We start from the raw sequence: 26300 nt of genomic DNA, 5'->3' as shown, positions 1-26300 counted from the left end.
TTTCAGCTCTCTGTCTTCTTCACACCGCCCACTGAGGAGGAACCCTTTTGCACAATGATCTTCCATCACCACTTTACATTATTCAATCCTCATATTTAGGGTGGGACCCCGGCTTTGTGTGCAGTCTGCGAGGCATCCTTCATAGCTGGGCCGCTTCCTGCTGCTGTGTCAGTGCAGCTATAATGCAGAGTTGAAGAGTTCAGGACCTCTCTTATTGATGAGATGAGGCCCTTTGTTGTATAGCGTGATGGAAAAAGGCAAACATGGTTAGAATGAATGGCAGAGCGCCCCCATCTCGCTGTGCTAATGCCATTATGGCTTCTCAGTATGCCGGGCTACGAAAGCCTGACATTTTCTCTATATACATTTGAAGGACAGAAAATGGCACCAGGGGAGATAGCTAGTATTAGTGCAGCAGGGACATGGATAATAATGCTGCGCAGTGGATCGGTTATGCCACTGTCTGCTGAATTGAAGTGCAAGTCTTTACAATTCACACAATGATTTTTTTTTTTATCTTACAAAGAAAAGAAAAGAGAAAATCACACATTTTGAGGCCAATATTGATCCTGACTATGATGGGACAGACTTATATGCGTCTAACAGTCCCTACGGCGGCTCATTGTATTGTACATCCATAATTCATGCTACATCACTGTAAGCTCACAGTTAACTCGGATTCAGACCTGTAATTTTAGTGTTTAGATAAGGGTTTTCAGTTAGTTCTATGACAGTTGGGATATGCTTTTAAAGTTTGTTGTCTATTGTGAAAATGCATGAAAAACACTGCAAGATTGACACTATCTCATCTCTGATTTCCATAATGCAATTTCCAAGGGCAGTTGTCTTTGATCTGAAATCCTTATTCATATCCTGTCTTGTCTTGCTGAGCCCAGGTTGCTATTCTTATTATAGCGAAGACGCCGCCCCAGAACAACCCACATAGTGCTGCTATGGTGGAAAGCACATGGAGATACAATGAGATATATTACAGAAAATAACCGCAATGCAACCCTTTGTGTTGCAGAATGAAGATTTCAACTCTGATGGTCAAACAGAGTCCAGTTCAAAACCCAAGCACACCTGGAAGGAGCATACTATCTACAGCATTCATAAGGGAGATGGACAACCCCCAATCACAAAAGTCTTCACAAAGAGTGGGGAAGGCAGGCATCCCAAACTTGGCTCAGCTTTCCCTAATCAAAGACCAGGACAGGGCAAACTATTATCCGGGCATTTGGAACGACTTCTCAATGACATACCCACCAAGACTCAACATGAAAGCTCAGGAGTCCAAGGTGCATGGCCCAAAGGGAAACTGCAGTACTTTAGTTCTGACCATCCAGCTCCTAATGACAAAGAAGAGGCACAATCCCAGTTAGCATTTGGGTCCAAGGCATCAAGACCAAACCTGGATAAAACGCTGTACAAAGCGGGCTCGATTCATCATTCAAAACAGCCATTTGGTCTCATGGATGGTAAGAAATTATGTTTACTTTCTAACTTTAATTGCATATTGTTAAATTAATCATGAAAAACTAAATTACTAAATACCAATTACCAGGATTTTTTAATACAAAATATTAGATTTCTAGAGTCTACTTTTCGACCTCTATTTATGTCACACCAAAATAAATAAATCATGAAAAAGAATTACATACATTTACCTATTCAGCAAATGTTTTAAAACCTAAAATTACAAATACAATGCAATCACAAAAACACTTTTAGCAACAACTTGAAATGTTCTTTTTACTTCCTTTTTCTTCAGACCACTTCCTCCAGAGCATGTTAAACCAGCTGGGAAGTCACAGCATGAACCTTGATTCTCTAATGGGAACAGACCTGGACGACCTGGTTGGGGTCATCAATGGAGCTCTGCAGGAGGTGCATGAGGAGCGCCCCGCTGTGGCTGTGGCCCAGTCTGGACCTGCAGCTGTGGATTCTGAGGGGCCAAAAGAGGCCAATGGGGGGCCACTCAAGGCGACAGTGCAAAATCAAGAACCAGAGCCGCAGTCAGGGGGCGACACGAAAGGTGTTGAGACTGTCAAACAAAAAGGTGAATCAGGAAATAGGAGATAATTGTTTTAGAGATTTAGCAAAGCATTTTCTTTAAGCATGATATATATTTAAAATGTTTTTTACACAGTCTGCTCACATACGAATTGTTCTTTGGGTTATTCAGGCCAGACAAAGGAAAACATAAACAAAGAGCCTGTTGACAAGGTGAATCAAGTTTATTTTCTCAAACATCAAACATGCTTTAAGTTGTGCATGAAATACAAATGGTGTGCAGGTATTCATTTTATGTGCTATTACATAAAACACACAACTGCATCATATTTTTTAAGTGAGAACCAATGCAATTGCATGAACATTTTAAGAGCTTTTTAAGAATGACATCCATTTTAATATTTGTCCTTGTATGATTAAGCTATTTAGACCTATTTTGTGATATATATTTGCCACTTAAACTGTTAACATATGTTTTATAATTGAAAGATCTTCTCAAAGCTAAGATGAAGTAAAGAAGGAAGGTAATAAACATTGCTAATTTAATCTATCAATTTCACAGCATTCAGTCTTCTTCTCTAAACTACTAAACTACCTCAACATGGAGCCTTTTGATGAGGTGCCAAATGCAAACAGTAACCCCAAAACGGTCGGTCTAGAGAGTGTCCAAAGCAGAACCACTCAGGGCCAGGCTCCAGTTGTGCACCACTGGGAGGAGAAGACCATGGTGGGCCCTGCCAAAGAGGGCACCACTCTGCACCTGACCAGTGGACCTCATGGACCAGATGCACAGGTGGACTCGGAGATGGAGAGGTGGATGCAAGAACTTCAGAGGAAGAAACAGCTGCAGGACCCCCAGAAGAATGACATGAAGGTCAAAACCCAGTTGGTCCACGTGGGGGTGAAGGAGTTCTCTAGCCGAGGGAAGGACCGCCATTTTGGATACATCATCACAGGCTCAGAGTGAGTATTACTGTTGCAATCTCCCATATATTCTCAGTTAAAGGTCTTGTATGCCACTTTCTAAGATACCATTGGACCTCTTTGCAGTAGTTACATAGTTAGTACAATTTATAATGTGCATGTATAAGAAAAAACTATTGATCCCAGGTCTGTTCATTTGCACCAAGAAAGGTTAGAATTGAAATCTGTCACCATCTCCTGGTAACAGTGGGAAGTAAAACATGCTCATTTAGCAGCATTGCTAATTACACATGGTAAAACTGATCAAATAAAATAGTGTCGCACCCACTACTCTTGGGTCTGGTGCTAACTCATGTATGGAGATACACTGCCCATGGAGCTATTGGGGTTGCATTCAGTCTCTGGTAAGCAAAAGTGCAAATACTTGTAGAAAATAATCTTGTTTAGCAGTCCTTTATTCTGTCTCATACTGACCTGTATTTTGTATCTAGTCATTCTGTATCTTGTATCAGTGTAATAGAAAGCGATCTTCTCTTTAACCTCCAGATAACCATATTAGCATTTCAATGTCTTCTTATAGTTTATATTTATTTATGTTTCTTTACTGTATCCTTGCAATTTTAGCCTCATAATGCTTGAGTTGACATGGGTTCAGTCATTTTCAAAACATCTATTTCTATACTCATGTTGTCATTAACCACCTTCTGCAAACCACTTTTGTGCTCTGAAGTGGTCTTTATGTAGACTTTATGGTATGGCTCATAGTGTTATATAGGTATTTAAGTTCCCCGCTTCTCTCTCCACTTGTCTTGACGCATATTGGCGCTGTGTCAATGCAGACTCATTTTACCCACCTTAATATCATACATACGTCTTTGTTCACTTACTTAAACAGCCTTTAAGAGTTTTCTGTCAGGCCCACCCACGTATTCAGGCTTTTATACTGAAGAATACAGTAGTCAGAAATCTTCTATATGTGCGGCCCCAGATTACAATAGCGGCCATGATAAATCCCTCAGTGTGTGGGTATTAGATTACTGTATTACTGCTTTAATGATGATACTTTGTCGAGAAGGGAGCCAAGTTCTCCCTCTCCATCTTTTTCACCCCCGGCACTCTACAGATAAGTTCCTATCGACTACGTGTTCACTCCTGGCCCGCTTTCAAATCCCTTTATGGCGTTATCAAGTCCGGTGTCAGTGCCTTGTCCTTCACCTGCCCAACAGATGTAGCCTATAAAGGTCTGACGGGCACAAATGTTTTACTGCCACGCGAGTAGCAGCAACGATTAAGACGTAAACAGTAAACATAATGTGCCAGAGGGAGAAGAGCAGGTCACCTTCTGGGCCCAATCACCCCCTCTGCCCACCAAGAGGACGCCTATAGTCGGCCTATAGAGGCGTCTGCTGCAGCCCTCATGATTGCACGGTTGTTATCCCCAGCTTCTTCATGCCCCGCAGTGAGGCTACGCAAACCTGCTTATCTGACAGCTCCTGACATTGTGGCGGCAGGAGCGCGGAGGGTGGGTGATTTCTGGGGAATAGCAGGAAGGTTGGTGAGTGGGAGAGGGGGGTTGGATAGAACAGAAAGAGGCAGAAAAGAGAAACCCAAGGGAAAAGTGCTAGCATCAACAAGCAAGTCACTCCCAGAGCCCTCCAAGTTGCTAGAATTACCACAGAGGGATGCAAACGTGTCTGGAATGGCTATAGAGAATCTTTAACTTTCAAAACCTCCTTAAGAAGTGAATAGCAAATCACACACTGTGCACATGCATTTTGTTTGCATTTGAGACTACTTTAATGTATAGTCAAATGTAGCGTGACAATCATTATTTTGATCTTACTATAGCAAAAAGGGGAGAAGATATTTTCTCAAGAGCATTAAAAAAAAAAGATTAGGTCATCTCTGAATTGATTCCTAGCTCTTTCCACATTTGGTGTCCATGGAGGGGTAACAAATTCGACTGTGGCTGCATTGTGTAAAGCCTCATTATGATCCCTGACCTTTCGGTGCATGTCACCTTGCCATCACTTGACAGTCCCACTTGTTCCAGGTTAAGCTGTCAGCCTTAACTTTGTGCATGCCCTTCTTATTTCCGCCGTCCTGCACGTTGGCCTGCAGATTGCCTTTGTTTGGTCTATTTCCTTGGCGATTTACTCTCTGAGTGAGAGAGCAGCAGCGGACAGAGCAGAGATGAGGCATGGCTTTATCAGACCACCATTACACTTCACCCCCATTCCATTTGCACCTTATTATTCTCATCTCATCCCAGAGCACGTGCATGCCTGTGTGTGTGTGTGTGCGCGTGTGTGTGTGCATGCATGTGTGTGTGCTGTTATCATGTCGGACTGCACACACCAGTCAAAGTGAAAGTGTGTGCACAGGAGGAGAAAGATGAGAGAGGAGGAGGGAGAGTAAGGTGTGTTCATATGATACAGCCATTACACCTCATGCAGGTTCCATTTGCACCTTATTGTTTGTCTCATTGCTGGAAAAAGCAGGTGATTTACCAAGCCTGAAGAGGCAGCTGATCCCTTTTCCCTTGGCACCAAGCTTTGTGCACTTGTTTGTGTTTGTGCACCGCTGTATGTCCGTCCAGCTTCTGTGTGGACACACACACTGCAGTCATTCAGATAGCTTTTGCGTGTGTTCAATGACCCATTTGTAGTTGTGAATAGTGCCAGCATCTTCCTAAAAACATTTTAACGGATGAATAACCACATACGTCAGGTTTGGGTGTGAACTTCAAATGTGTGTTTTTTCCTCTAGTTCCCTGACCACTGACCAGGGCCTGGATCTGATGGAGCGGCTCGCACAGAGGAAGAACATCCACGCAGCCGATCTCACCCAGCTCTCGTATGTAAACACAAAAATAACCATGACAACCTAATATACTTTTACCTGTGCAAAATTAGTGAAGATAGAACCATTTTTTAAACATCCAAAATAACTGTAGCAAAGTATCAGGGGTTAAAGATGGTCTGTTAGTCTGGGAGCTCCATCAGACAGTGGGCGTGTTGTTTTTCTGACCTTTAGTGATGTTTGACTTCTCACAGGGAGAGAAATCGCTCCTAATTACCTCCAGACACATCTTGATATCTCTATTGCATTCAAAATACTGCTGCGTCTTCTCAGCATTCTCTGTCAGAAAGAGAACAGTCTGACCACCAAACGCCTCCGAAAGAAACTGGCTGTGCTGATTTGAAGCAGATAAATCAGTACAAATAGACAAAGCAGTCCGACAGGAGGTGCTTAATACATTAATGAACATACGAACTGTCCTTGAACTGGAGTCAGTTGGCGTTTGTTGCCGTGGTTGCGCTGTATCGTCGTGTGTCAGACCATGTAGGCGGTAGAGGAGATGTGCTCGACTACGATCTGACAAGCCTTTCATGGCACTCCGTTGCCGTAGTGAAGTCGGCTGGGTAACACCGGCAGCATATGAACACAGCAGCCTGATGTAGTGTAGACACAGCGACTCCCGGCTCAGATATGAAGTACTGAGAGGGAAACCTGTCAGCCTGCGCTCAGCCAGCAGCACTAAAGACACACTGTGACTTGGAATTAAAGAAGGACATTCGCTTCTCTCTTTTGAAATCTCTCTATACGAATGCTAGAAATGTCATCACGACTGCATGGGGCCAGTTAATCTTGTTATTACACCTGTCATTTTCCATCATTCACCATCAGCTCTTCATGCACCTAATGATTGTTATTATCTTGATGCTGATGAATAGCCAGGAACATTATATAACGGTGCAATCACTCGCTGGGGTAAAAGCTAAAGGATAAATTAAGCCTCTTCAAAGTAAACTAAAAAAATATACTGACTATTTTTGATTTTCACTTCAGTTCTCAAGCTATTCTCTAAAAAAGTCTTATTAAAGATAAATTGTTTATGTCACAGTAACAGTCCATCCCAATCCCAAGTCCACTTTGGTTCTGGAAGTAAGTTCCCATTCATTTTTCACTTAAACATTTAAAAAATTCTAATATTAAGAATTTAAACGCACGGCAGAAACTAACCAGCATTGTGGTAACTTTATTCTATACTGTAACTGTACTTACTGTATCAATAGCGTTTTTTTGCACGGGGGTGAATATAGTTGAAATAGTGATTGTCCCAGTTACAGAGTATAATGCTGGGATAGTCAGAGAGAATGTGTGTCTGGCTGAGCGGGCGCGGCAGGTGAGTTTTTGAAAGACTGAACGCTGGAGCTGGGTCAGAGCATGCTGCCCTGTTCTAAGGAGCTCTGATGGGAGAACGTCCCACAGAAGAAGAGCTACTCAACTGTGACAACACGCTGGTTCACAAGGATGCTGGAGCTTGTTACATTCTCAGACACAATTATGTTAGAGCCCACTACTGTAATCACCTCAAAATATTCCAGAGAGATTTGAATTGTGGGTGTGAGGTTTGTGTGTAACTGTGCGTGTGGGAATGTATTTATCACATTGTGCGGACTAAAATCTGCATACACACTCAAATCATAGGAACCTGCCTTCCTTATGGGGAAAAAAATCAGGTCCCTCATAATGTTATAATAATAATTCTTAACTATTAGATCAAGAATGTGTTAAAGTTCAAAGATGGATTTAAGGGATTAAGGTTTAGGTTAGAGGCAAGAAGCAAGTTAAGGTAAGGATCAGTCTCCTTGAAACGAACATTAATGTAATGTCCCCAAAAAGCATGCAAAGCTAACTTTTGTGAGTGTGTGTTTTTTCCTCTTTTTTTCTTCTTTTCTTTCTCTTTTTTTGTGCAGATGACGTAAGTGCTTTGCTCTACAGAGACACTAGAGGGAGCAGGACACACACAGAGAAGCCTATTCATCCTCACATAGACAGACACATGCCCCCCTCCCTTTCCCTTTGCCAATATCCCGCCAACCAGTCGTCACATACAATGGCACGGGACATAGTGTGAGGTCCTCGCAATCTTCCAACTTACAGCTTCGCACTCCCCGTATTTAAATAAGCTTGGACCAAAATCCTGTCATTTCAATTTCGAGATGCATCAGGATCTCTGGCAGAGTACCTTCAGCTCGAGAATGAGAGTGGAAGGCTGGGGTGAAGATTGTGGAAATATTGACATTTAGGAGAGCAAATAGAAACGCAGGTGAAGGACGTATTACCCGCTAGCGTGTGAGCGATCGTGTTCACAAACGCATCAGAGCATGCTTGGGTTGGCTGGTCAGTCCGTTCGCCCGCGCTGGTTCACATATTGCTTTGGGGCCGGTGCGCGTGTCCCGGGCTGACTGATGGAGGAGTGGGTGCGGGTCACGGCTCTCCGGCACTCTGATGAATCTGCTTCTCTGTCACACAGTCCATCAACAAGTGCACTTCAAATGTACGCGCGCGCCACTCATAGGGTTACACTGACACAATGCGCCGTCCACATAAATCACATACAGTGCTGCTATAGGGTTCACTGGGAAAAGCTTATTGTACTGCGGTGCATATAGTGGCTACAGGAGGTTATAGATCAATATTAGGTGTATGTTCAATACTGAAGTTGTTCAATTTAAAAATAAGCACATAATGAAAGCATTCACTTATGATTTACAGGTTTCACTGCATTTTAAGGCTAAAGAAATAGAGAAGTGAAAAGCCAGCATTACAAGATAAAATGACTTGCTTTATTTTAAAATCCTGTGTGATGTGATTATTCTTCAATTCTTGCAAAGGTGAAATTTTTAAGCAAAATTAGAGGAATAAATTAATCAAAGAACTGTTGGGTCTAATTGTAATTTGTTGACTATTAGTCGTCATATTTTATTCACAGCTTTTTATTCTTGTAACATTCTTTTACTGTATGAAAATGATTTGAATCCTAACTATACAAAACGATTCTCACTGGAAGTAAAGCACATATTTTAGACTGACAGAACGCCAGAAGTGCTTTTTAATGTTGCAGCAAATGTTTACCCAGATTTATGCAATACTTAAGCACTGATCATTTGTGGATTCCTACCATGTGTTTGTCATCAGCATCTCAAATATAACTAATTTAATTTTGATTTTGAAACTTGGGCAAAATGATCTCACCACTGTATGCCAACATTTACTTGCACACTGATTGGATCATTGGGGAACTACAATTAGTGCTCAAAGCGAGGTGCCATATTTGTTTCTGATTGGCCCAGACGGGGTCTTCATCATACGCGCATGATGATTTTCTTATTGTTTTCTTTTGAGGATGTTTTGAAAGGAGGTCCTCCCTCAAACTATGAAACCACTGTTTGTTTGTTATTTTGACAGCTTTTATTGAGATTCTCTTATAAATGTCTTTCCAGTTGGGATTTTGAGTGGTCGTGGCAGTAGATGCATGGCTTCAAGATACACCTTTATTTTCTGGCCACTGCTGGGAGTTCTTACAGGCACAGGGTTGTTAGATTTTATTTCATGGGCAACCTCTGGGACCTTAAACATTTATTCCGCTCCAGGGATAAAAATGTGTATGTGGCAGTGCGCTGGACAAAAGCAGTAGCGACAGGGAGGACAGGGAGGTTAAGAGAGCACAATGCTGAGTGGACAGCTACATCCTTGTGCAAAATGAATGCAGATTTTTGAGCTACACTCCATGGTTTTTCAAGATATTCAAAGCTTTTAGAATTATCAACATGTTTTTTTTGTAATGTGCCCGTGCATTCACAGTAGCATATGTACTTGTAGTGTTAGCTTTGGAGCAAAAATACTTATAAAATACACTATTTAATGTATGCAGAATATCTGGTCCATGTTGATTCAAACTTGAGTATGTTGGAACTATTTGTAATTTGTGTAAACATTCCACTAATCAAAGTTTTTAATCAAAAAATGTCACATACAGCTTCTTGAGTACAGCAGTGAAAATAGTCTGATTGAAGGACCCAATTTTATAGCTGATTATGGTAATATGACCCAACATTATTTTTTTTATTTTGCTTTAAAAATCATGTTATAACTACAGAAGCTCATTTTCCTGTGTTAACCACTGAAAGTGCCGTTTTAATTTGCCACCCTTCCATTTTGCTAGATAAACACAATTTCAATGCAACAGACCTGCCTAAAACCCTGCATCTTTTCAGATAGAGATTTTTGATTAGTCAGGAAGAAGCAAATTTGCAAAATCATGCTAAAATTTGAATCAATGATCATTGATTCGACACTTTCACACACTATTCAATCCATGTAATCTTTTAGTCATTTTTTGTCTGTGCTTTCTGTGCAGTGTCTTGGGTCCAGCGTTGACCTTCCGAGTGGGCCATAACCCTAAGAACGTCTCTACAGCCGATCTAGTGGAAGTGGCTGGTAAGAGCAGTTCATATTACCCCCTTGTCTCCTCACACATACATTCACCATCATACTCCAGACAACCATCATGGCGATTTATCTCCTTTTTACTGGTCCACTACTGTCAGCTGGCATGTGCACTCCACTAAATGAGAACACAGATTAGCCTCTCCAGATAGCGCAGATAGACCACAGTTCATCTTGTTCAGACAAAACCCCTGTCCCATAGAAGATTATCAAGCCACCGTGATGACAGATGACCATCAATTACAGAAGAGATGAGTCCCAGCTCCCATCCCTACACACACTCCCCTGCGGTTTATTTGGTCTGCTATTGTGCCCAAACGGCTGACAGGTTCAAGCAGGTCTGCAGAAGCCAATCACTTGGAGTCTATATGTGCCGAGGCATGTATGCACTTGTTTGATGGAGCGATGGAGAGCTGTCAGGAGTAGAAAGGAGGTTGTCAGTATGCAGTGTCCCTGCTTTCCTGTTCAATGTCTGTGCTGTTTGTGCTTTTGTGAGGAAAATGTGTATGTGGGGTGTGTGTCCTTGCTTTGGACGGAAATGACTTTGAGAAGCACGACAATACTCCCAACAGTCAATATCATCCAATATCAGCACACTGGAACCAAGATGGCGCCGGTGTTATTGGCTGGAATGTGTCATCGCTGTTTCAGATTTTGTCATTTTTTTGGAGTTGGTTGTTTTTTTTTTTTTGGGAAGTGGTGAATGATAATGTCTGATAGATTGTAGTTTAATACAGGTTTGAGATTGGTGATACTGTTTGATTGTCCAGTAAATTGGCCCACAACTAGTAATTTAAACATACATTTTGTCTGCAGGCCTGTCACAATAACAAATTTTAAAGCACGATATATTGCCACAGAAAAATATCTCGATAAACAATAATATTGAACTAACTACCTACCTAACTAAACTACTCTATACCTGTGATACCATAAAAAATGAATCAGAATAATTCCGGTAAATCATTTATTAAAAAGCATGAGCCACAACAAATAAATACCAGAAAGAATCAATTATTAGATTTAGATGTTACTTTTTCATTCCTCTACAGCTCAAACCTTACTGTATTACATAAAAAAATAACAGTAACCTCCCCACTACTGCAACAAAAATATACACGCAGCTATCATATAATAAACAATAAGTAAATACAATAATTATCACGACAACTCTAACTTGAACTTCCGTTCAAGTGTTTTTTATGCATTCATTTCCAAATTTACTTAATTCTAAATACCGGTAGGTAGAAACAGTACCCTTTTTTGTTTGGTTTGGTTTCAGTACTTAAGTAAATGTTGGTTAGTCTAGTGGATCACTAAACTATTATATGACCACTACAGAGTAAGCTGATAATTATCTATTGGTGTTCCTCAAAGAAAACGCTGTGTACATTTGTTTGTTTTTTAATGACAATAAATCAGTATCACATACATAGAACCTTAACAGGTACTTTGTCTTCCAGTCCAAAACTGCAGAATCGACCTTCTTCTGCCCTCCTAACTCTGCTTCAATCTGAAGTTATCAAATTCACAACACTGGGCCTTGCTGCCTGCCTCTTATTGCAGCACTTCACAGTAGCGGTGGAGTATGGTGTTTTTATTAACAAAAAATAAACCCAAAAAACATTGCAACAAATCTAACCCTATACATATCACTCAATGTAATTTTTCCAAACAAACAAAGTAAATACAGGGCTGTGGCTGGAGATATGAGACAGGTGCAAATTTGTGCCCCCTTCAAATATAAGAATAACATATGGATGCTTTATACTATCAATTTGTCACAAGTTTAAAGGTCCTGTATTGGACAAAATTGACTCTTGTATACTTTAAGCAATGTTATAATGCTGTTACCTCCTCAAAAACAACCCGGGGTTGTGTTTTGTTTCATTCCATTCATATGTTTGAATAACCCTGGTTTGTTTTTCAGTCTCCATCTCCAAAACTCAAAATGCTCTGTTCCACCTTGTGATGACATGTAGTGGTAATTTTCAAGTTAACACCTACCTTTTACCTTTTATTTATCAGAGATGGGCAATTCCAAGGCTGAAATCACCCAAATTATTCTAGTGAAGGTGTATGATTTTTTAAAATAAAGTGGAGTATTTCCTGTAGTGCCACATGACATTATAAGGTGGAAGAGTGTTTTCCGTTTGAGAGTACAAACGGAAGCAGGGTTTGTGTATTAAACATGTGTGAATGAAACCAAACCAAACAAAACTCCAGGCATGTTTGTGATGAGGAAACAACATTATAACATAGATTAGGAAACACCATGATGTGGGCCCTTTAAGCCATTCATCACTTTGTACTAAATAAAGTTGTGTTAAATAAATGAGCAAAGGGGGCCCATATTAACATAAGTGTACGGAGGCCTCTTTCCTACTTTGAGTCATTCTTCACTTGTGCGGTGACGGACTTTGATGAGAGGGCATGTGGTGGGGGCTAATGACAGGCGTGGACTGGCCCCAAATGTCAGAGCAAATGTTAAGTCAACACCATCACCAGGCTGACCCATGCTGATGAATTATGAACACACAACCCACTAGAATGGTGATTGGCCCTATACACAGCAGCTTTCAAACCTCTCGGCACAACTGGAAAGGAGCTAAACACACTCAAGGGCAGGTAAACCAGGCTTTTAGGAAAAATACACCTTACTGAAGCTATTTGTAAACCACAGACAAAAAAGTGTTTAAATGGGAATTGTTGTTGACCTTGCAGAGAGTGCTTGCCTAGTAATAGCAAATGGAACAAAAACATGGAAGTAGTTCTAGGCAATACCACCAGGAGTACTTTCACCGCAGGAAGTTGTTGGAAATGAAATAAATGTATCTTTGTAGCCTTAGTAGTGGGAGGTCACAGAAAGTAGAATTTGGAGTAGTAGCAACAGTAGCTGGTGTATGTATACTTATAGCTATAGTAGAGAGTATAGAGAATAGCTTTTGTATACTTTTTCTCATGTGAGGCACTTGTGAGTTTAGATGTACAGGCCTCATTATTTCCACAAAGCCCATGTCAGACCTCTTTGTATAGAAACGTAGTAAATGATGCTCAGAAAGAGTGAAGTGGTTAAATCCCTCGTCTTAGGAGCACCGTGGACCCTCCATGACCTCCCATGAAACCAGGATGGAGCTTGATCTCCTCTTTGCACCCTGCTGTGAAGTGGACGGAACCTTTTCTTTACAAATGAATGCTTCAGATTTTCTCCTCACACATCTCCAGCCCCATCTCCATATCTGCATGACATTACATTGCGCACAACATGACAACAGCATGCTGGTTTCACAGTGGTTATGAGGTGCCAAACCCAGAGCGTGGTTTAAGTGCTATTTGAAAATGGAGCTGACGCCCTCATGCAGTGGCCACCTGGGTAATCCTGGCTGACCCTTGACCTCTATGTGACTGTGCATAAATGACGTGGCCTCCTAATGAACTCATCAAAACTCCCCATTGAACATTGTTCCCAGTAGCCAAGCTGCATCTATTACAGCACATGAACTAAACCTGGAGAACAGACTGTGTACCATCAGTTAGGTATTATGTATATTCACACTATTATACATTGACTCAATTTTAAGCTAGTATACTGCAGGTGCATTTTATGCTGTAGTCTTAATATTGTCTTAATATTTGCAATTGTATGGGCCTTACATTACCCATGAGAATGTGTGCCCTGTATTCACATTCTTGGTAGAGATAGCATGACCTCTTACATGTATTTTTGGAGTCACTTATCACTAAAAAAATAAACTATTACATCTTATCCACGCAGTCTGACTTTCTTCACCAAAAATGCTGATTAATTATTGCATGACTGCTGTGTTTTCCTGTCCAGCAAACCCTGAACGGGGCCATAGAAACATTCACAATATCCTTGAATCTTTTGAACATGGCAGTAATTACCTCTTGTATTATAACATACCACACATGACATCCACTTCCTCTAGCATTTATTGCTGTCCCAGTATTGTGAGTGCCTGTGTTATTGCCCATGTGTGTTGTTGCCTTGTTGCTGCTGCATTTTTCAGTGTCTGGAGCCTTGTGTTACTCGAGCAAAACATAAAATTCACTCTTGAGCTCAAGGCTACAAAAATGTGTTTGAGTAGATGTACTGTATCTCAGATGAGATTTAGACTGGTGAACTCATGGCAGTCTGCTTTTCAAAATATGCATCTTCCCTGAACTCTTCCCTGAACTGGGGCATAGACGTTAGCTGGCATTACCTTAACTGTACACTGTGAGAGAAGTTAATATGGCAGCGCTACATTCGGCCGTCCATCTATCTGCCCATCAGTTCTATTTGATGTGTTCAATGCCCCATTGAAAAGAACAGACAAAGAGACTGGCTTGAAAGGCATGGACAGTATAGAGGAGATTTGATAACTCATTGAAAAGCATCTTTTGGGCAGCAGGTTCTTAGCGGCTGTGAGCTGAAAGGCCTGCTGGGAGGTCTGACTGTATTAGTGGAGGTAGAGGCTCTTGTGTTCTGCTCAACTGGAAAACCGCAGGACAAAGACCTGCACTGCCTAATCCCTGCTCGGCTGCAAAACAAAAGAGAAAGCTGCTGCTTTATCAAAACTACAAGGCATTCTGGCTGTTGTGTCTGTGTGTGTCTGTGTGTCTACTTTTGTGAGACATTCTTTTTTTGCAGCTGTGTTCTTACTGTGCCAAGAAAATGATTTATTCAATATTTGATGAAGTGGCAGCCAAGCTGTTAAAACCAATGCAGAAATGTCTTGTTTAGAACTGTACTTTTTGCTTCTGCGCTTCCTTCCCATCTCTGTATAATTTCTAAACATGTAAATCACCTTCAGTAGTGGAAATTGGATCTGCCAGAAATGCTTTTGTTGACTGTAAAGCAGCATTTTGTAGATGATGATGGATTTGATCCCCTTCCTCTCTCCACTTAACATGCACGTTTGTCTTGGTGGAACATCTTCACTGGTGTCCTGTCATGTCTTTTCAAATCTTCTTCAGTCACTGCTCATTGATACAGATGTGTTTTTCCCAATACCCCATCTGTTTGCTGCCATCTCAGTGTACTTTGACCTTGTGCCAGATGTTTTCCAGTGGTTAACATAACTTGTTGTGTAGTCATGTGACTGGAGCAGTATTTACCAACTGGAGGATGTCCTGGCCAGCAGCAGTGTGGAGCAGATCTTTGAGTGGGAGAGGTGGGCAGGACCAGGACACTGCTATTGTCTCTGCTGTCATGGCTGGGCGACCCCAGAGGCCCCAGAGGCCAGAGCATAGGCCCCCAGGCCGTGAGAACCGCAGCCCCGGTCAATGAGTGCTGGGAGCCTGGGGACCCCAAGAGCAAGTGGCTGGGCCATCTGGAGCAGAGAGCAGAGACCCTGACACACGGCTGTCACCCCAGGGAGACGCACCCAGACGTGGACATGGACATTGTCTGCTCCACTGTTCTGCCTCTGTCTGTGAGCTGGGCTCATGACAGCCCAGAGACATCAGACAAGCAGCAGCTCTGTGAGAAACTTCACTCAACTTTGAGTTTGACACAAGCAGAGCTTCTTCAGAAAGTCTCCTTTTAGTCTAGCATAGGCCTAGTTTTCAGCGAGCAGGACAGAACAAGGTCACTTTAGTGTAGAATGCTTTCATTTATTGTTTTGTATAAACAATTGTAAGACATTTTTTGACAAATCTATTAAACAAATCTTTAACATATTTTAGGTGTTTTGAAAGTAGGATAGCACAGGTATAGGATTTCTTTATGAATTTTATATTTTACTAGATAGAAGCTAACCCAGTTCAGAATCTGCAATGTTGAGTACCAAATCTTGGTAACTGTTCTTAGATAGTGCCCCAATAAAGTTTGCTTCAAGTACAATATGAGGTACGCTTATTTTAGGATCTTTACAGCCCTTTTGACAATAAGACCACATCTATAGGTGCGCTTTGCCTCGTGGTAGAAACGGGGCAGAGCTTTCAGTCCACCCACACTTGTCTATTGTTTTGTAGTAAAAGAAAAGCCTAAATATAACACGTATCTATTGGGTTTGTCTGTCCGCTTGAATCCCTCTGCCTGTCTGTCTCTTCTCCGCTCTCTGTTGGAAGGCCCTGCTCTTCTTTCAGATCTGCTCGGAGGCACACACTCATGGAGGCAGCCTTAAAGTGAAAACATAAGCACACGGGCTGCATAATGGTGCTAGCAACCATTTGAGTGGTGAGTGCGAGTCTTTTCCAGCTGAGCAGATTAGCATAGATCTCCCACGCAGACAGAGTTGACCTTCACTCTAGCAAACACTTGTCAAAATGCCAGCGATAATTACCTGCTCTCTTTTGCAAACAGCACAATGCTTTATCCACCTGCATCTCACGCATGGAGGTATGGGGCTATAGCTTCCTGTCCTTTTTTGGAGGGCACTGTCTGTTTGCATAGGGAATATATGCCACGACAGGATACAGGTGTGTTCCTAGAAATGGTAAATATATGGAATGACATTTTGGTTTTATATTCATCCCAGAGTATTGTTTGGTGTATTTTGTTTGCTGTGTGTTACCCATATACTAGTATTTTTACTACAATATTACATTTAGTTGGGTGTTGCCATGGTATGGTGGCTACATTTTATGGTGGAGGGTCTGCCACCTGCTTGTCTTCATGAAGATGTTCCACAGTATAGCATCAAATGTATCCATTTGCATTTATTGAATAACCTTGCTTGCTTTTTGTTACCAAAAATACAGAGTAAATATGCATTTTTACTGTAAGCGGGGCCCCCTCTCCACAGATCAGACCTGTAACTGTTTAATGCATACTGTGAACATTCCAGACAAAGCAAATAAGCAATAGCATTTCCATGGAGACAAGCAAGTGACAGACCTTCTACCAGCAACGTTACATAGTGTATCTTTAACTTATCTAAGCAGTAAATAGTAGGTGTTAGTATATGTGTATTAACAGTAAAAATGTGTGTACAATTGGGTAAAAATGGTTATAGTACTAGTTCCTTGTAGTCCCTCTTCTCAGGTGTACTTGTAGTAGTTGCAGTAACTTTTACTGCACAGGTTGTGAGTTAATCTTTGAAGACTGACTCAACCCTCTGGAGGAGTTGAGGAAAGTGCAAATTGCATTTTCTGCTACAGTTTTCATCTTGTCCACACTGTGTTCATACAGTTGAAATAAAATTAGTTTTGTTGTGCCTTGTGGATTGTTGGGGTATCTGCGATTGTCTGGCCTTAACATCTGTATCATTGGACGTAGAGGTCGGAAAACAAGCCCGATTCTTGTCCAACCCAACCCCCACCTGCTGCCCCCCTTTGCCTGGGCTCTCTTCTCCTCATCACTGACTGCCCTCTCTGGTTGAGTGCTTGAATGTGCTCAGTTCGGTGATCAAAGTCTTCCTCGGTCTCTTCTCCATTGCCCCTGGCTTTGCTCTGTGTGTGTGTGTGTATGTGTGTGTATGAGAGAGAGAGAGCATAGTCGCCTAAATCTCTCGTCTCACTATCTTCTCAGAGACTCAGTAGTATCCTGACAGCCTGCCTTGCATCATCCACCCTTCTGCTACAGGGCATGCATGCATATACATATACATATACACACAGGCATTTCAGAAGCACTGCTGATGCTTATTCAGTGTGGCACATCTCACTCTTGTGCGTCTCATGTTGATCTCTCAAACCCTTTTCTGTCTCTAGGTAAAAGTACAATTTATTTACTGGTTGTGTGCGTGTCGCTGCAGGCTCTGCGATAACCATAGTCCTATGAGTCACAGCATTTTTCAGCGGGTTTGTTTTTGTTGGAAACTTTTCACTACAGCAGAAAATCATGCCGTTTTAATTCCAAGGTCACGGTGTTTTATCCCCATTGAGATTTTTTACAGCTTCTGCCGCAAGGAATGGAAGGGAAAAAACATGTGAAATTGTCAGAGACGCTTATTTAAAAGGTTCAATCAGCCCTTGTGTAAATCATCTCTCCTTGTCCCTGGCCCAGAGAGCGAGCTTTCATCAGCGGCTGACACTTTGTGCCCTCTCACAAAGGCGAGGAAGCGATTCACAGCTCCCAATGTTTCATCCAATGAGCGAGGCAGTGTCTTCAACTCCTCTTTATCCTGTTTATCCTTGTCTTCCTCAGCCGGGGTGCCCTCTCTCCATGCTCCTCTGCTCCTGCTGATTCCTCCCCTCTCTCCTCAGCTTTATCTCTGCACCTTAGTGTTGGGTCAGGGCTCCGGCGCTCCTGTAAACATATTTACTGTGTCAACACTGCCATTGCAACGCAGCTGAAGACAGTAACAGGTGCCTGTCAACAGCCGGCCAGATCTCCAGTGCATTACGGGATCTCTGCTGTAGACCAGGATTAGTGTCGCCTGCCATTGTTTGTTTGCTAATTCCATCTCCAAGGTATTTGTGGAAAATAGGCATGAATAATTGAAAGCGATTTCTAGTGGACGAAACCAAGCTATCAGCGAATGGAAGGAGATTAATGAGTAGGGGGTGAAACACAACGCAAATTGGAACAACGGAGCAACCTTTCTCAGACACCCGCCGAGGCCCGACTTCGTAAACACAAATTGAATATGCATTATTTGATCCGAAAGAGAGCTCTGGAATGAGAGGACTGGACCAAATATGGAAATATGTTTAATGTGAATGTGTCAATGCATGATGCAAAGGTATTATTTGCCCAACAAAATCATTTAAAGAGTTGCTTCAAGGATTCTGGATGCTTCTCAGATTACACCAGCCAGTCCAAGTTAGGAATTCAAAAGATTAGCACTTAGTCATATTTTTTCCTTGAAACTTTGATTAAAAATGTTAAATACTGAAAAGAAGTTCAGTTTCTCATCATAGTCATTATTTAATTTTTATGAAAGCCCCAATCACAATTATACCTTGATCAAAAGACCCCACATACATACAACCCTCTGCAGTAATATGCATATGGGGTCATGGGTATATGTGATATGCTCTCTAGTCTGTATAAATATAGACAGTAGAAATAGTGGAGCATGCGATGAGTTATTCAAGCAGAAGTAAGTGCAATAGCTCTGAGAAGACCCTCGGGTGTCTCCACTTGTGGCTGTAATGTTAATGATCGCTGCTTAGTTTTTAGTGAAGGGCATAGGACATAATGCAATTGTTGAATTTTGATTTGTAATGATGAAGACTCCAGATATTAAATTGATTAAGCTGCAGTACACAGCAATTAAAATGTAAAACCCAGTGACAGGTGAAGGCTATTTGTATCACAGGGCCATAAATGATTCACACCCCTGCTAATTAATATCATGTTTGCATATTCATAGTGAACCATAATGTAATTATGTGCACCTGGCTGGCAGCACAGACGATATTGGTGTGTCTGACCTCTGAACTAACCATAATCTCATTTGAAGATACAGGATTGCTGCAAATATCTACAACTGTTAAAGGTGCACAGTCTTTTCTGATGGAGGGTCCGCTACCGTACTTTTCCAATGGATACATTATTGCTTTGCTATGGAATGTTCGACAATATAGCATAAAAGCCAGGGGTGTCAAACTATGGCTCAGGGACAAAAGCAATAGTTGTTGGCAATCTCACCTCACTCAAACTGCATCCGGTCCAGCTCCAGCTCCAGTGTCAGACTGATCTTACTGTGACCATCGACGGTATATATAAATGGACATTGCTAACGGAATATTGCCATCCCTCTGTCTGTGACTGCTGCTGGGAGCCTTGTCATGGTCTTAAAATGTTCGTGTTAACCTGCTCTAGATTATCCAGTTTTTTATGTTTTGGGGTTTTTTTGCAATTTTTTTATTATTGTTGTCAAAAAATCATATTCAAATCAATTCATAACGTAGACCCTGGCTCCAAATTCTCCATTGTAACTTCATTTGATGCTATGGGTGACATCACACTCGCCTAGTCCACTTTTTTTATATATTCTATGGGTGTGACACTAGGACTGGAGCTGTGCTGTGCAGTCACCACCTTTGAAGGCTGCACGAGCAAGACCACGTAAGACAGCTATTCATTTATTAAGGGAAAAGTCTGCGGTGGGCTCCGGTATCCTGCAAAAATAGAATCCAACCAAACTAATTTGAAGCTCTGCGGCACCTCCAGACAGCATGGCATGAGGTTAGAGCGCTTCTCAATACTCAGTATATACAGAGGACTTGCAGCCACTGGACCGGAGCTGCACTGCGTGAATTGGCCTTAAGGATTGTGGGTCGTACTTTTTATGACAAATGTAAATATGAAATATAATATCATAACCTCAATAAAAACATTGTGATGTGATACAGATCAAGCCTTATTAAACATGCCTCAGTCAAATCTGTGTTATATTTAACTATACATATACATATACATATGCACACACACACACACACACACACACACACACATATATATATATATGTATATATGTGTGTATGTGTGTGTGTGTGTGTATATATATATATATATATGTGTGTATATATATATATGTATATATATTTCAATAGCACCCCTGAATTAAGCTTGTCATCTCCATGGAGACAACCAGGTCAAATTACATGTTAGATATGTGGAGATTAAGCAAGTATTTAAGTTTTCAAGGTATTTTCTAGCAATAAAACACCTGTTGTTGAATACATGCAAAGCATTAATATCTCCATGGAGACAATCAGGCAGAAAAAGTACAGTGTGCCTTTAATATGCAGTATACAATTGGGATTCTTGTTCTTGTATAACTTTGTATAAGTCATATTATTACAATATATTTCATCTGTCAATATTTCCTTCACAGCCTTGTCACGATTCCATTCAGGTCCAGGTCCGGCAGCCCCCTGTGGACACTCTTTGTTCCCACTGAGGTTTTGTCTTTGAAAGCAGCACAGCTCTGACCACAGACATGCTGAATGCTTGTTTGCGGCTACAGGTTTAAGCACCATGTTGAGCAGAAAATCCAACTTCCTCTCGAGCTCTTTCTCATCCCCACCTCCTCCTCCTCACCCGCCCCTTCACCTCCCATCATGCAGTGCTCCACGTGAGAGGCCATGCTCTGATGGCCCTCATGTCTGGAACAGCAGCTCCTTGTACATTTTGTTTGTTATGTGGCTGTTTGTGCACTCGATGGCTGCTACTTTATGAAGCGGCACATACAGCTATGCAAATGTGCTTCCTGCCATCTCCCATAATGACTCATAAACTGATAAACACAAATTTGAACATTTTTCCCTCACTAAAATCCTCCAGTATGTCTGTCATTAATGTGTTTTGTAAAAAAAAAAAAAGGTTATGATGTCAGCCCCATCTACACTTGCCGTAATAACTATGTAGAGGACAAATTAGCCATCTCGTAATGGGGCCAAATTTAAACACAGGTCTTAACCTTCAGAGTTATATTCCCACCTACACTGGCACTGTTAAAATAAGCTTCCACAAGTATTTTTTAAATAAAGTTATAGTTCAAATGGCTTTAATAGGAAGTTTGAGATGAATAATATGTGGAACAAAGTGCAACTGTGTCACAGTCTCTATTGAAAACCTTTCACCTTAATATACACATAAGCTATGTTTTAGTTGTTACTTTTAATATGAGCAACATCCCATCACCCTCTGACTAAATGCCATTCTGTAGCTTTGAGATTAAATGAAATGTAAAACATCAGCAAGTATGTAAAAAATGCAAAAAATATATAAGAAAATATTAACTGTTGACATGACATGATAATAAAATGCTATTACAAACACTTGAAATCACTATATCTTACATTATTCATTTCAAGTTTGTGGAGCTAGTTCTGCAGCATCATTTGCACCATCATCCCCACCATCAATCACTCACACACCATGTTCATACAGGCAAGTTGGGCGAAGTGTCTTGCCCATGAACACGACACTATACTCAGGTCTGACATTTGGGTTTGTGGATGAGGCTCTAACCACAGTTTGCTCTCTTATTTAGTTGTTGTTAGTCTCTCACTTATAACTAAAATAATAATGCATGTCATATTGAAATCTCTCATCTCCAAAGAAATTTAAAGAGCATCCTATAGTGAACTAGTTTTTCCATAGTGAGATATATTGTATAACATTGTCATTTTCTTATTGAAGATGCTATGTTGCATGTAAACACATTAGCGGGGACTTGTATTTCATTGTCTTTTCAGTTTGTCTAACTCCTATACATTATTTGTAGCCCCTATAAATGTACACTGGACACATTGGAATACAAAGATAAGTATTCTGAATGAGCTGCATTGTGTTTTCCTGCTGCACATGTCGTTAATGGACTAACAAAAGAGCATGTGCATATCAAAGCAGTTCTGGATGACACTGAACACCACTGAGGGCCAGACTCAAAACAAAGAGCCGTGTCCATACATTCTGTGCGCGATGTGCCCTCTCCAGGTGTGCTGTTGCTTTTGCATCTGTGCTCTCTACTACCTGGGCTCGTACGCATGTGTTTGAGCGGCCATGTTTTTCCCTTCATAATGGTGTAGCCATAGTAAATTGGCCCCTAAATGCAGCGCATTCTGACAGTGGTTCTGTAAGCCACAAGTGTAGAGAAACAAAGAGAGCCAGTGAGCTTCAAAGCGGGTTTGTGACATTTTGGGCTTTCCATCTTCAAAGCCCTATTTGCTTTTGTAGTTCCTCTTTGAGTATAATTATATTTTTTCAGAGAGAATACAGTCTCAAACATTGTGGAGTTTTAGGGGCATTTTGCAATATGCACAATAAGCTGTCCAGTTTTTACGTTATATTGTATTTTGCATATAATTTTGAATGCTGTTCTAGTTTGTATGTTCCAGCAGTATTGGCTGTGAATTGATTATTGACGCGATGGTACCCCCTGGTGATGTCTTCTGTCGGGGGTCTTGAACTTCCTCATTTCCATTCACTCTTTCTTCCCTCTCTTCATATGGCTCTTCAAGTAGCTTTCTATAATTCATGTCCAGGTGCAGCTCCAGCTTTCTTTGGCACAGCTCTTGAAAAAAAAAAAGACAGATGTTCAATTTTCACTTCCTTTGTAGCTCGCTGTCCATATATGGGTGTGCGTCAGGTGCGTGGGATGGACTTTTGCCCTTCTTTACCTGTGATGCATATAGTGTTGTCCAAGCAGTGAGTTTGAGCACTGATTAAGGCAAGTCGTGGCTATGACTAATCACTGGCTTCTTCTGCATATGCTCTGTGTCTGTTGTTGTGGTGCACACTGAGAAGCTAATTGAACCTTTATCTCAGCAGGGCACTTTTTTCTTAGGACATTGATTTTAAAACAGGAAATGAATTGTAATAGTTAAATATATTTTGCTTTTTTCTAGTACTTAACAAAGCAAACATAACTATCATTATTTTACTTTTTGTTCATTGGAAGCCACAAAATTGATCTAAAACTGCTTTATAATAGAAATGGGACAAATGACTTCCTGTTCAAAACTACAGAAACATTTCATCATAGCTAGTAGTATATTTTCTTTTACCTGTTTTATTATTGAAAGATGGATACACAACATGACCCCTACATGTCTGCAAAAAATGGGATTTGATTTGACACAATATGACCCCTTTAGATCACAAAATGAATAATTGGCATTTACATACATTTCTTATATGACTCGATTCTGGTTAGAAATAAGATCACACTCATGTGTACATGTTTGTGTGATAAACTGATTTTCAAAGGATTTGTTTAAAATATTTAATTCTACCGAACAGTTGCAGAAGCATACTGATGCAAAGCTTTTCCACTTATATATAGACCCAATTCCCCAACAAGGTGCCATCTTGTAACTTTCCAAATAATTGCAGCTTTGGTATAATCAGTTCCTTCCAATGGACTTCCTATTCACAATGACTAATAACTCTATAGCTTTTGCCTTCACTACTACTATTAAATCTGAACTGCTGATTATGACTGCATAATAACCTACCACATTAGCAGAACATGCATGTACAAGAGAACAACTTTGAGCCTGCGACACAGGCAATACCTGACATGTTTTTGATTTGGAGCGGAGCCCTTCTAGCCCGGCACATCCTTGTACATCACGTCCCTGTCTCCATGGAGAGCAGAGGGGGCACAGATGCAGAGCCGTGCCCACACCACAGCTGTGTTTACAGGGTCTTGTCATACAAAACGCATGAGCCCCCTGTTGGCTGCAGAGATGTAAGACTGACTGAACTCCGCAGGTGGATATCTATATTGCAACACGACACCAACCCAGTAGCACTTTGGCCTAGGATTATGACTTATTTAGGGATCATACTGTATTCCACTGCTGTCATTAGTCGATGGAGTAGACTGCAGTTTGGCGGGGAAAGTTTGACAGAGAAGAGTTTGAGCATTTGGATAAAAATGTTTTTTGGGGGGAGAGTAAATCTCTTTTGCAGCATTTACATTCAAGAGATGAACGCAAAGTTGTTTTCCTCATCAGTCATTGTAGCGCATTTACAGACGCTTCACTCCCAATAATAGCTTTTTGGCAAACAGAAAGTGTACATAATGTCTAATGTTTATTATTTTTACATTACGAGCATAGGACCTGCAGTGATGGATTTAGCTCATTGTGCGTTCATTTCGCTGGGAATAACATCTCTAATAGAATGGCGCAGACTGCAGGACTTTGAATATTGTAAGTGTGTGGGAAATGAAGAACACTAGGGTGCATTTCAAAATAGGTCGTTGCTAATCCCCCTTAAAAATGAACATTCCCCTGTTGGGCTTCCATCTAAAAGAGGAGAAGAAAGACAATGAATTATGGATAAGTTTAAGAGGGATATTGCTGGCTGGTCTCTGCGCCCCTCCCTCCCCTCTCCATGGCTGTCTTGTGGCTCTTTTTAAATCGATATGGGCTGACTGTCATGGGTCAGTGGCCTGGTAGCTCTGGGCTGGACGGCTACAGAGGAGTGCTGTGTCTCTCCAGGCTCTCCGCAGAAGAAGATAACTCCGTCCTATCTCCAGCCTCTCTCTTTAAGGGACACCCGTTTTCAATTTCACTTCAATATCCACCTCAGATTGACTCGGATGACACAATGCAATATTTCTGCCATTTCTCAGAGAGGGAATCCAGAATGTATAAATACCGGCATTAGCATAGATTCAAAAGGGAGCACTGTTAAGGTTTAAAGCGCCACTACTCAACCAATGATGGCAATTTTTGTACAACAAAACAATATATACACTTTTCCTGCATATAAACTTATACAAATGTATCCAAGTCATTTGCTTTCTCTTTCAATTCATGTTTATTTAATCTGCATTTTTGGCAAGTTGCTTTAATAAAATTGCTTTATATTTACATAAAAATAAGAGTGCACTACTTAATTTCTCTTGTTTGTGGAGATGTTCTTGCTTTGAAATGTTCCACAGTATGGCATTAAACTTATTTACATAAATGCAAGTGACACCATAAGGAGAAGTCACAGGTTAAAACTGTGGTGAGGAGAAACAGTTACAAAGCATATTTTCTAAGTAATTTCTTCAGCAAAATAAACAACTGTGATTGAATGAAATGCATCAAACAAACGTTTAAAGCAATACTGTGAAATATTCCAGACAAAGAAATCTCAATGGAGATGAGCCTGTGGCAGACCCTCAGAAAAAGTTAAGTGCACGTGTAATGAGATCATTTATCATCTACTCCCATTTTAATTATCGATTGCCATAGCCAACCCATCACATTACAGTGATTTTATGCCCTTCCTGTCTGACACCGGAGAACTTGCAACCTCCTGGTAGATGGGCAAACAGAAGTTACAAAATCAGAAATAACATTATTTTTGCCCTCCTCCTAAAATCCAATTTCTAGAACATGAGAACTGGAGAGGTAGACAAGATGCTTGGAGAGAAGACAGAGGAAGTGTTTTGGAGCAGTGTATGGGTCGGTGGTGAAAGGTCAGAAGCCCACAGTCGGCGAGTACAGGTGCTAATGTAACACCTCTCACACCTCCCCAACTGCCGTCGCTGTGGCGCCTGCAGGTTGCTGGGCAGGGAGACTGTTGTTTGTGTTCCAATAATGTGCTGTAATCCCCCGTCTCACATGTGGCCTTAACACAGGTAATTGGACTTGAAGTGTGAGGCAGCCTGTGGCGAGACACACTTACATACAGTGCCACGATTCACAATAATATT

At 41.1% G+C, this 26300-nt stretch overlaps 1 protein-coding gene across 1 annotated transcript in view; it reads left to right on the top strand.

Moving 5' to 3' along the window:
* Window positions 1–26300, top strand: part of ptprn2 (protein tyrosine phosphatase receptor type N2) — a 110426-nt gene that overhangs the window by 26489 nt on the left and 57637 nt on the right. Inside the window, exons 6-11 of the mRNA XM_055150816.1 lie at window positions 1061–1478; window positions 1772–2059; window positions 2186–2226; window positions 2576–2976; window positions 5707–5793; window positions 10148–10227. Of these exons, the coding sequence (XP_055006791.1) occupies window positions 1061–1478; window positions 1772–2059; window positions 2186–2226; window positions 2576–2976; window positions 5707–5793; window positions 10148–10227 (1315 nt within the window). The remainder of the gene's footprint in view (window positions 1–1060; window positions 1479–1771; window positions 2060–2185; window positions 2227–2575; window positions 2977–5706; window positions 5794–10147; window positions 10228–26300) is intronic.

The sequence above is a fragment of the Boleophthalmus pectinirostris genome, unplaced genomic scaffold, assembly GCF_026225935.1.
Source record: "Boleophthalmus pectinirostris isolate CB_2022bp ecotype Guang Dong unplaced genomic scaffold, ASM2622593v1 HiC_scaffold_15, whole genome shotgun sequence".
NCBI lineage: Eukaryota > Metazoa > Chordata > Actinopteri > Gobiiformes > Gobiidae > Boleophthalmus > Boleophthalmus pectinirostris.
Note: the sequence above shows the minus strand (reverse complement) of the source record. Positions and strands in the feature narration are given on the sequence as shown.